Source organism: Amblyraja radiata, chromosome 6, assembly GCF_010909765.2.
Source record: "Amblyraja radiata isolate CabotCenter1 chromosome 6, sAmbRad1.1.pri, whole genome shotgun sequence".
Lineage (NCBI taxonomy): Eukaryota > Metazoa > Chordata > Chondrichthyes > Rajiformes > Rajidae > Amblyraja > Amblyraja radiata.
Window position 1 is genome coordinate 46,323,026 of NC_045961.1, and position 12,072 is coordinate 46,335,097.

At 40.0% G+C, this 12,072-nt stretch overlaps 2 protein-coding genes across 3 annotated transcripts in view; one reads left to right on the plus strand and one right to left on the minus strand.

The window, feature by feature from the left end:
- The window catches only part of alkbh8 (alkB homolog 8, tRNA methyltransferase), a 37,517-nt gene extending 33,810 nt beyond the window's left edge, over positions 1-3,707 (minus strand). The window contains exons 1-2 of the mRNA XM_033022683.1: positions 3,357-3,707; positions 340-580 (exon numbers count right to left, since the gene is read on the minus strand). Coding sequence (XP_032878574.1) covers positions 340-580; positions 3,357-3,485 — 370 coding nt within the window. The 5' untranslated portion in view covers positions 3,486-3,707. The remainder of the gene's footprint in view (positions 1-339; positions 581-3,356) is intronic.
- A 20-nt stretch (positions 3,708-3,727) lies between these two features.
- The window catches only part of elmod1 (ELMO domain containing 1), a 33,727-nt gene continuing 25,382 nt past the window's right edge, over positions 3,728-12,072 (plus strand). For both annotated transcript variants that reach the window (XM_033022684.1, XM_033022685.1), the window contains exons 1-3: positions 3,728-3,826; positions 9,429-9,574; positions 9,954-9,982. In XM_033022684.1, coding sequence (XP_032878575.1) covers positions 9,430-9,574; positions 9,954-9,982 — 174 coding nt within the window. In that variant the 5' untranslated portion in view covers positions 3,728-3,826; position 9,429. The remainder of the gene's footprint in view (positions 3,827-9,428; positions 9,575-9,953; positions 9,983-12,072) is intronic.

A 12,072-nucleotide genomic window follows, 5' to 3' on the forward strand; every position in this document is an offset into this window, starting at 1 on the left:
GGGCAGGTTTTGGAATCTCCGGTTCGACGGCCCATGGTGTGGCTGGCTGGAGCATTGTTAAATTGTTTGTCGGTTTATCCATATCCCTGACTGGGTTGTTTAAATCAGGTTTGAGTTTTGTGTTCCAATAAATAATTAAAACTGTTTTTTGAACCTGAACCTGGTTTTTGACTTGTGTTACGTGGCTCTGAAGTACTTGCATTCGGGAGTCGTAACAATCATTATGCATGTACAATGTGTACTTTAGGAGATTCATATGAACGAGTGTCATTGCATCCTGGTGTATATGACAATGAACTTATTTGAATCTGAAGATCATCATAAAGGAAATTAACTTACCTTTCTCTACAAAGTTCACATATAAAGTGATTGGCTGAGAACTTCCATTTGTCTTTAAATCTTGTCCATTAAGGCCTTTGTGTGCTTCCCTGGCTTCTTGAATTGTACGAAATGTCACCAATGCATGTGGTTTATTTGGAGACATCAGAAGGGTTTCAACTGTTCCAAATGTCTGCAACACTTCAAGCAGTTGTTGTCGACTGACACCATTACCCAAACCACCATTGGCAATGACTAAATGCTAAAAGATACAACAGAAATTAACTTTACTGTTAAAGTAGATAGTTACAGAAATTTCTACACATCATGGGTATGCTTGATAAAAGCAAATTTAAATAAACACTAAGTTTAAACTGGTCTCTAATTTAAGACAAAGTTTTTTAATTGTCAGTTGCATGACCACAATTAAACATTTGCCTGCAAAAGTTAGGTTACTAGCATAGGCTATTATCATTTACCACAGGTTATGAGTTTATTTATCATGTTAGAAATTGAAGTGCTTGTTTGCAGCATGTTGCAGAATGCTAAAGCGGCCTTTTCACGGGGCGACTTGACGCAAGAGTTAACCGGAGTTTAACATCGTGGGAACCTCGTGCGGTAACAGTACGGCATTCGTGGACCACCGTAGCGCTAACGGCAGGTCATCGTGTAACTTGGTCACTCGGGAGAAAATTCAAGAAAGTTTGAATTTCTCCAAGATTGACTTGTACACTTGTGGTTGAGCATTGCAACATTATATGAACGTAGTGGCCAGTGCGATATCCGTAATAACTCTTGCGGGTACCGTGGGAACTCCTGCGAACGGTGAACCCGGAAGCTGGACAGAGGGGACAGAAGGTGAGTAAAAATTATCTTCTGTGGGATTGAATTTAAAAAATAAATAAAAATAAAGATTTGCATCCGCTTATGGACATCAACTTATTCATGAGTTATGTTAATGAGATTCAAGAAAATAACTATAATCTTTAAAAGGGACTTTAAAAGGGACTTTACTGAAAGGTTACGCATTTTTATGGTCCGTGAGAAATTTTTCACGTGTACTTCTTTGAGAGATACAGGTCGGAGTCCTCGGGTCCAGGGGTCCGGAACGCTACCAATCAATGTTGTACAGAGACCCGTGTAAGGAATGAACTGCACATGCTGGTTTAAACCGAAGACAGACACAAAAAGCTGGAGTAACTCAGCGAGTCAAGCAGCATCTCTGGAGAAAAAAAGCTGATGTTTCGGGACGAGACACATCTTCAGACTCAATTCCGATTAGGCTGTCTGAAGAAGGGCTCCGATTCGAATCGTCACCTATTCTTTTTCTCCAGAGATGCTGCCTGACCCGCTGACTTACTCCAGCTTTTTATGTTTTTCTTCCCAGATCTGACTTACCTGCTGAGTTACACCAACATTTTGTGTCCTTCTGTGCGTATTAACCAGCATTAACCAGCGTCTGCAGTTCCTTTAGACATTACCTGACTTCAGATTTTAGAGATATAGCGCGTGGGAACTCCTGCGAACGGTAAACCCGGAAGCTGGACAGAGGGGACAGAAGGTGAGTAAAAATATCGACAAGGGAACATGTGTCCTTCGAGGACGTCCCACCTAATTGTCATTGTTGGATAATCTTTTTAACAGGAACACTTGCAGAGATGGCTCCCAGAAAATCTCAAAGAAAGGGGGTAAAGCGTGTCAGAGATGTTTTTGCCATGTTGCGCTATTCAGTTTCTATATTGTTTCAGTTTCTATATCTATATTGTTGCTCTATTCAGTTTCCCAGGGGGTCGGGACGGGACTGGAGTTGGGAGGGAAAGGTGGGGGAGTCGAGGGAGAGGAGGGGGAGACAGATGGGGGTGTCTTCATTTACTGGCAGCGGGTGTCTGTCACTGAAACAGGCAGGTGAGATTTCACATCCACCTTGTGTGTGCCTCTCTCTCTCTCTCTCCCTCCCTCTTACACTGGCTGAGAGACTCTGCCTCTGTGAGTGTACGTCTCTTTCTCCCCCTCTCCCACACACAGTAAGACCGAGGTACTGTGCTCAGTCCATCTGTGTCTCCCACATACACAGTAAAATATGTCTCCAAATGAGCCAATTCAACCAAGGGAGGATATATATAGTGTGTGAAAAAAAAAGTTACATCATTTGTGTCACGTGTAGTTCACGATGTTCATTCAAGATTTAACGCGAAAGCTCGGGAAACGGCCAAGTCACTCGCACAAATAACATAAATGCCGAGTACCGTGGGAACTCTTTATCTATCCCCGTTATATCGTGCGAGACTCGTGCTGGACCACGACCTCTTCACTCTTGTGACATCTTGCGTCAACTCGCCCCGTGAAAAGGCCGCTTAACAATTAATACCTCCCGATCATTAAAGAAAAACACTAGACCATCAAAACAGACATGGTGAATCTGAATCACTACAATTTCCAATGCGCCTTAACAATTAGAATTCATTTTACCCATTTAATTCATACATTTTGATCGTTCAAACTTTGACAGATTTGAACTGTCAAATCGGCTGAGTTGAGTCGATATTCAACTTTGAAGAGAGAGCAGAGGCAAAATCACCACCATTTACTGTAATCCTAACCCTTTAAAGTTGTATGGCAGGTCTTGAACATAAATTTAGCATATAAAATCAAGAGGGGAATTGATAGGGTGAATGCGGAGTATTTTACCCAGATCAGGGGAATCAGGAACCAGTTTATATGTTTAAGATGAGAGGAGAAAGATTTAATAGGAATCTGTGGGGCACCTTTTTGCACTTAGAAGAGGGTGGGAATATGGGATGAGCTGCCAGAGGTAGTTGACGCAGGTACTATAACACATTTTAAAGGACACTTGTACAGGTACATGGATGGGAAATGTTTAGAGGGATGTGGGTCAAATGGGACCAGCTGGGACATATTGAGCCGAAGGGCCTGTTTCCGTGGTGCATGACTCTCATGACTCTAAATCGTTTAACGCCGATTGCAGCACCGACACCAACTTTCCGAAAATAAACTCCCAACAACAGTAACGGACTTACTTCAGTCGGCCCGGACACCGTTGTGATGCCATCGTTCTTTCGGAGAACGTGCTGCGCTTTAACTTGCTTCCTCAGCATCTTTTTTTGTCCTTTGGACAACTTCTCGCTGGTGGGACTCGTGGCCGCCATGTCAGCCCGGCGGCACCGCGTTACCGCTGGCGGACTGAGCTCCACACGGCGCGGAGCTGCCCGCAACGTTACCGCTGGCGGACTGAGCTCCACAACAAAGACCCTCAACGTTACCGCTGGGGGACTGAGCTGCCCGCAACGTTACCGCTACTGGATCTTTGCTCCACACACAGAACCACGGCTCCCTCCCTCCCTCCCTCCAGCGCTTCAGCCCGAGTCCGGTGGCCGCTTCCGGCGCCGGCTGCCTGTACTTCCGCCGCAGTCTCTGCCATGGTAACAGCGTCACTCCAGCCAGCCGCCTGACTGCGAGTTGCCGGGCCCGCCCCGCCTCATGAAGGCAGGTGAGTGTCTCTCTCTGTGCCTTTGGGTTCGCAACCGAGAAGGGAAACGGGTACCAATGGCCGGGACAGGTTTAACGTTGAAGGGATGGGTGGCGGTGGGAGCCGCATCCCCTCCTCCAGGCCGGCAACCGGCGTGTCCCCTCCGCTCGCCACCATCCCAGGCACCTGGTGCATTCCCTGCTGCTGGGAGCAAAAACAACCCGACAAATGATAGATGGACGATTATTTATATTCCACGTTCTCCCTTTGCAGTCATTCAAATAAACAGGGTGAAGAAATCCTGGGTGTGCGGCGGGTAGATGTTGGATTTCCCCAATAATACCATTGCCTGGCGGCTCGGATCAGGTTGATGTAGGGTATGAATATATTTATCGTGTGTGGGTGTGCAATGGTGGGGATCCTTCACATCCATCGTTCAGGGTTTACAAATATTCATTGAAAGTATTCGAAGGTTGATTCAAACAATTTAACGTGGAATTCATTAATACGTAGCACTGCCGCCTCTCTGCCAGACTGATTGCAGTGGCATTCTGCGGCCATCCCCTCTGCTGTACGTGCCTTAGTGCCGACAGCTCACCGAGGTGCAGCAAATGGAGTCAGGCAGCATCCTCCCAGCACCACATAGTATGAGTTAACACGGATAAGACAATAATTACGGCTTACAATCCACATTTAGTGTGCTTTTGAAAAAATGGAATTGATAACAAAACAAAAATATCAGCCTTCGTAAAATACATCGCGGGAAATTGAACCAATTACATATTTAGTTTACTACATATGATTCAATTGTTCTTTGAATGGGATGTATGATTATGAAGATATATTTTCGAGAGACCAATTTAAAATTATGAATTCGTTTCTAAAACCTTAATGGTATATCTTTATACCACCTGAATATTAAGTGACGCCTCGGAAACGAGACTAAATCTGTCGTATTTTAATCATTCAAGGTGCATATTGTCACAACCTCAATGTTATCACGTTTAGCTATTAATGTCATGTATTGAACGACTTAATGTATATGTTCACATGAGTTTAAAGCCATGTTATCTCGTGTAAACGGATATAATAGTTTTGTTGATATTCTTATGGATGAGATATGAAGCACCGTTACTGAAACAGAATATTATTCTATTCCGGTAAAATCAAAGCCGTTTTAAACAAATAATTCAGGTTGCCTTCATTAGAACTGCAGTGCCATCAGGAATATGGGTTCTGCATTATTTTAGAGTCAAGGACGATTAATTGTCACATATGTAGACAGTAGAACAATGGCATTCTTATTTGCTGCGGAACAGTGGAAAACAGTGGGGGGAAAATTAAAGTCTGTAGTGCAATCAAAAACACTGTCCATAGAAGATCATATGTTGCTGAGATTAGAGTTCTGTAATGTTCAAGAACCGGATGGTTGCTGGGAAGACGTTGTTCTTGAACCTAATGGTCACAGTTCTCAGGCTCCAGTACATTCTTCCCGATGGCGTGAGTCTTTATAAATATTGCCTTTTTGATGAATGTCTTTAGATCCTTTTGATGGCAGAGAAGGTAATATTTGTGATGGAACAGGCAGTGCCTATCACTCTCTTTAGTCTCCTTCATTCCTGGACTTTCGGGTTGGTAAACAAGGCCATGATGCAACCAGTCAGTATGCTCTGTACCATACACCTGTGGCAGTTTGATCGAGTAATAGTCAGATATAATACCAATCATCAATCTTCTAAGGAACTGAAGGTGTTAATGAACATTTTATAAAATGTTAACAGGTTAAAAAAATGGAATCTAAAACATAATATATCATAAAATATCACAATGTCATAAATGATAGGAGTAGAATTAGGTTATTCGGCCCATTAAATCTACACCATTCAATCATGGCTGATCTATCTCTCCCTCCTAACCCCATTCTCCTGCCTTCTCGCCGTAACTCCTGACACCTGTACTAATAAAGAGTCTATCGATCTCTGCCTTAAAAATATTCATTTACTTGGCCTCCACAGCCTCCTGTGGCAAAGAATTGCACAGATTCACCACCCTCCGGCTAAATAAATCCCTCTTCATCTTCCCAAAGGAACGTCCTTTAATTCTGAGGCTATCACAGCTTGTGCTAGACTCTCCCACTAGTGGAAACAGCCTCTCCAAATCCACTCTATTCATGCCTTTTACTATTTGCTCCACATCCACTCTAGTCCAGCCTTTCACTATATGACTATAAACAGTTTAACTCTTTGTAAAAATCTATAGCTATCATTGATTTCGCAGTGATATTAAAAAGGGCAAAACACAAAAGATGACTATGATTTAAAATTCTAGAGTTTGGTAAGGCTAACATACATGCAAATAACATGTTGGGTATCCACTGCAGAATAACCCGCATGTTAACAGGGTAAACCATAAGCTGGACGTGCTGAGCAGCAGTTTATGTCTTACAAAGTAGCATATCTCTTTCACCTTTAGTTAACAAAAAAACTCTTGGCAATGGAGATATTTCTTAATTGAAAGATATGAGTAAAAGTTGGCTATGGGAAATTGGGCTACAGATCAAATATGCATTTATGGAATAGTGCAATAGGCTGGAGAGGCTAAATTCTTAATTAGTTCCTATGTTGTTTTTGTAACAATTGATTTAATTTACATAATGAACATGAATTATTACTGTAATTAGTAATTGACGGCCTAGTCATTATACCTGCATCAAGGGTAGACTTGGGAAGTCAGTGGGAACTGCTAAAATAATATAGCTTAGTTCTGTTCTCCGCCTAGCAGAGCTAGTCCTTAGCCTCAACAACTTCTCCTTCGACTCCTCCCACCCCCCATATCTAAGGCGTAGCTATGGGCACTCGCATGGGCCCCGGCTATGCATGCCTCTTTGTAGGGTATGTCAAACAATCACTGTTCCAGGTGTACACTGGCCCTATCCCCAAACTCTAACTCTGCTACATTGAGGACTGCATTGGTGTTGCCTCCTGCACCCATGCAGAACTCACTGACCATCAACTTCACAACTAATTTCCATCCTGCACTCAAATTCATTTGGACCATCTCCGACATCTCCCCACCGTTTCTGGATCTCACCATCTCCATCACAGGAGACAGACTATTGACCGCCATCTACTACAAACCTACTGACTCCCATAGCTATCTAGACTATACTTCTTTCTACCCTGCTTCCTGTAATGACTATCCCCCTACTCCCAATTCCTCCGTCTCTGCGGCATCTGCGCCCAGGATGAGGTTTTCCAGACTAGATCATCGGAGATGCCCTCATTTTTTAGGAAACGGGGGTTTCCCATTCCATTATAGATGAGGCTCTCACTAGGGTCTCCTCGATATCCCGCAGCTTCGCTCTTGCTCCCCCTACCCCCATTCGCAACAAGGACAGAGTCCCACTTGTCCTCACCTTCCACCCCATCAGCCGTCGCATACAGCATATAATCGTCCAACACTTTCACCACCTCCAGTGGGATCCCATTACTGGCCACATCTTCCCATCTCCACCCCTTTCTGCTTTCCACAGAGAGACCGTTTCCTCCGCAACTCCCTGGTCAACTCGTCCAGCCTGGACACCTCAGCTCAGTCTGCCTTAACTTACCTGATCTCCCGGTTGTACAGCACTTTAACTCCCCCTCCTATTCCCAATCTGACCTTTCTGTCCTGGGCCTCCTCCATTGACGGAGTGCGGCCCAGTGCAAATTGGAGGAACAGCACCTCATATGTCGCTTTGGTAGCTTACACCCCAGCGGTATGAACATTGGCTTCTCTAACTTCAAATAGCCCTTGCTTTCCCTCTCTCTCCATACCCTCCACTTTTCCAGTTCTCCCACCAGTCTTACTGTCTCCAACTACATTCTATCTCTGTCCCACCCACTCCCCTGACATCAGTCTGAAGAAGGGTCTCGACCCGAAACGTCACCCATTCCTTCTCTCCAGAGATGCTGCCTGTGTTACTCCAGCATTTTGTGTCTATCTTCGATGTAAACCAGCATCAACTGTTCTTTCCTACACATATTAGTTCTCAGTATATTTAGTATTGCACAACACACCAATATATAGTCTGCTTTTCTTTGTAATAAATGTAATATAGTGAATAAAATCATTTTCTATCACAATAGTTGATCTATAAATTTGGCTAAAAACAAGAGTTTTTATTTTCTTCATTTATAATCCTCATATTTCCTCTGCTCTGAAGATGTGATGCGGCTGCGAGCACTAAAGGCTCCCTCAGTTTCTCATCCAAATTGACACATAGAGTGTAACTGTGTTAATAATTATAGAAGCTTCAGCATTGACCCCAGTTCTATTGCTCTTCATTTTTTATATATGTGCATCTCAGTAAAGATTGTTGAGTAGCAAAAAAGAACAAGAACTCTTTTATTCCCCTGTCCCTAACAAAAGGCAGTAAGACCAGTTCTATTAACAGCTACCTTAGCAGAGACTGAAGATGTAACAGGGTTTACGGTTGAAAGGGGATAACTCTTTCAAAGATTGGCACAGGCATAGTGAGTATAGATGTAGGGAGGTCATGTTGCAGTTGTATATGACATTGATGAGAAAGCATTTAAAATATTGTGTTCAGTTCTGGGCACCATGTTCTAGGAAAGATATTGTCAAGCTTGAAAAGGTTCATTGTGTCAGTCAACACGGACAAGGCAATAACCACATCATTGTCTCCAGCAGGGTGTCAGCTTGCGACTTACAATCCACATTTAGTGTGCTTTAAAAAAAAAATGGAATCGATTACATAGAACAAAAATACCAATCTTTGTAAAATACATCGCAGGAAATTGCACCAATTACATATTTAGTCAACTACATATGATTCGATTGTTCTTTGAATGGGATGTATGAGGATATATTTTCGAGAGAGCAATTTAAAATTATGAATTTGTTTCTAAAACCTTAATGGCTACGAATATTTTTATACCACATGAATAATAAGTGACGCCCCAGAAACAAGATTAAATCTGTAGTAGAAGTCTTTTTAATCATTCATGCTTTCACAACCTCAATGTTATCACGTTTAGCTATTAATGTCATGTATTGAACTACTATATGTTCACATGAGTTTAAAGCCATGTTATTTTCTGTAAACTGATATAATATTGTTGATATTCTTATGGATGAGATATGAAGCACTGAAGCATAATATTATTAGTGGAATTACTCAAGTATTTGGGTATATTTTATTCTCTTTAAATGTACCTGTCCTTGTCTCTAAATATAGGAAATGAGTGAGTTACAGAATTGTGGTGGTGGGCATGGGATGGTGTATGACAAGCAGGTAGGTTGTGGGTGGTAATCTAAATGAGATCTCCAGGGATAACATCAAATGTGAATTAGGACGTGGGATCCCAAACAATGCCATTTTAGCTATTGATATTATTGGTAATATTCTGAGGCAGTCTTGTTGAAACAAAGATATCTGATGAACTGAGAGTAAAGTAACTTTTTACATATCTAACATTCATTCCTGGTAAAATTGAAAACAAATCTTCAATATGGATTATAAGTTCTTAGATCTTAAGTGAAGGATATTTGATCATTTGTTAAAAGTATTTTATATCTGGAGCTGTCTCTTCTGAAATTGTATTTAATTGTTTGGCTTCAGGATGTTGGTCCAACTGTGTTGGTACTTTTACTGCACCTGTCTGTGGCGTTTTCTCAAGTTTGCCTTGAGAAAAATAACTGGAAAATGTGAATTGCAAAGAATCTGCTACAGCAGAAAGCCTGGAGCTCAAAGGACACTGAAAATAGGTAAGCTACAGATTTTAATTTTTAAATCCTGTGACTTACACGTTATTTTTACTATGAGGAAAATGTTGCAAGGGCTTGTCACCCTCCCCCAAACCAAAAAGGAATCTGATTTGCAGAATGAAAATATAAATCTTTAAACATAACTATACTCTTCTTGTAATATTGACTGCATTATTATATTCTGAAAGTGCAATCCTGCTGTTAAAGACACAAATTGCATTAAGGCAGTTAGTAAGTGCCCCCACAAAACTTTATTAAACAATAACAATCACTTTAAGCCCCATGCAATTAAGTTAATTTACTATTCCAGCTTAATATGAATTGTTGGATTTCCTTGATTGCACAGTAGAATAATTTCATTTCTGTATTTTCCTGACAGAATCATCGTTAAAATCCTCCCGGAATGAAGTAAGTAGAATATTTGGTACTCTTTATGATTATTAACAAAGTACAAACAGTATGGACATGCATTTCGTCACCAAATATGGCCTAAAAATTAACAATGTGACAATACCAATATTTCTAAGTGAGAAGCTGCTCTATAAAACAATGTTATGGCTCTGATCTTTTAAACCATACAAATACTAGATTTGGAATAGAATAATGTGAGTAATTTGTGATCAGTAACAATGCAACCTTTCACCAATTACGTTGCTCTCTTACCAGGGCTCCAGCTCTCCGCATTCCCTTTGAACTCACTCAGGATCTAACACCAGGCACTTTTTTAAAAACTCACTAGGGACCCCGCTCCCTTACACACCCTTTTAATCCCACCAGGTTTATTGGAATGAGAATTTATCATTCTAATGTGCAAAATCATTTAAAAAACAGTTAATTAAAATTATGTCAAGTGTATAATAGAAAAAACTTTCAAAAGTCTGGAAAATCTGCACACCGGTTGCACACAAGATTATACTAAGTGTTGCTGAACATAAATGCATGTTTGTTTCTATTTCTTTCAAACCCAAAATAAACACAAAAGAGCTACCGATTCAGATGTTCATTTTCTAATTATCGCTAAAGAAGTAATTAGATGAAATGTCAAAATCTTTTCTCTTTTCATGGACTTATGTAGATCACAAACAATTGCAATGAAGTGGGTATACTTAAAGTAAATAAACACTTAATGGTTTTACCAAAAATATTCTCAAGCATTAACAAAATACCACATGCAAGCATTGAAAATACTTCAATTGCCCTGCTCAATCACTGTTATGTTAAATGTCTATTCTAATCTCATTCATTGCTTCTCATCTGCCCTTCTTTTCACCTCTGCTCCTTCTTCATATTAATGTTATTTTTCCATATGTCATCGATACTTTTACACTTCGATCTATGGGATTATTTTAACCAATGCTTGCAATATAATTCTATTGTAATTCTATATTTTTTTACTTATAAATTTAACAAGTTTGGTAAATTAGGAAAACTATTTAATTTGTGGACCTAGCCTTTTAATTGATGAACTCAGATGCTAAATCCACCATTAGAAATTGCCCTTTTCTACCAATGTACAGTTATAATTTCAAAAAGATAAGTAATCTGTTGGTATAAAGCTCTGCATTAAAGCATTTCATTAACCTAGATAATTGAAATCTTGACATTTCAGAGCCATGACATTTATTTTTGTATGAACATTATGAAAATTTGACCTAATGCCTGTGAACAGGTTAAACTGTTTTCTTTCTATAATTTTACAGGAGTGTGAATGGGCAGTGTAAACATTTATTCATAAAAGTTTTCATAAATCACAAAATTATGTATGAATTTTCTGCTTTTTTTAAACCAACAAAAATCGTTAACAGCTTATTTCAAGAAATTAAAATGCATTTTTCCATTTTGGTATCCATTTTAATTTAACCTTGCACTAATTGAAACCCAGAATTGTCTTTCATTCTTATGCACTTTGAAGAGCCACTATTTTAAAACTATCATTGTTATAATTTGACACCAATTTTCAATGTGAATATGTAAATAGTTATTTTGGTTCCTTGTTACACTAAGCTATATATTTCAACATAAGAATAGCCAAAGTCATTATTTATTATTGAAATGCAAGAAAAAAATCAGCAATTAAACTTTGCAGAGAACACAAAATGTTGAGTACTGTATCTTCTTTAGTTTTCTACATTGGCCCTGCTACATGCAAAAGGTACCGTAAGATTGGAAAACATGAGTTACTTTTTCTAACTATCAGTGGTTCTCAGTCACTCACTTCATTAGGGTTCCCCTCCCCCATTGCAATCCATTCCCCTTCGACCACTACATTAAATTTGAACCGTGCCTCTTCTCACTTCTTAGCTTTGAGAGTATCGATATCCAACTGAAATTCATTCATTATTTATACGTAATTAATCTTGATTTATCCTCATTGAAGCAAAATTAACAGTTGTTTCTTATTAAAATAACAGTATTTCTCTAATTTTTCTCAGATCGCTTCTTATCTTTAATATAAAAAGCTTTCCCTCTAGAAACAATCCTTTGGTCCTGATCAAAGA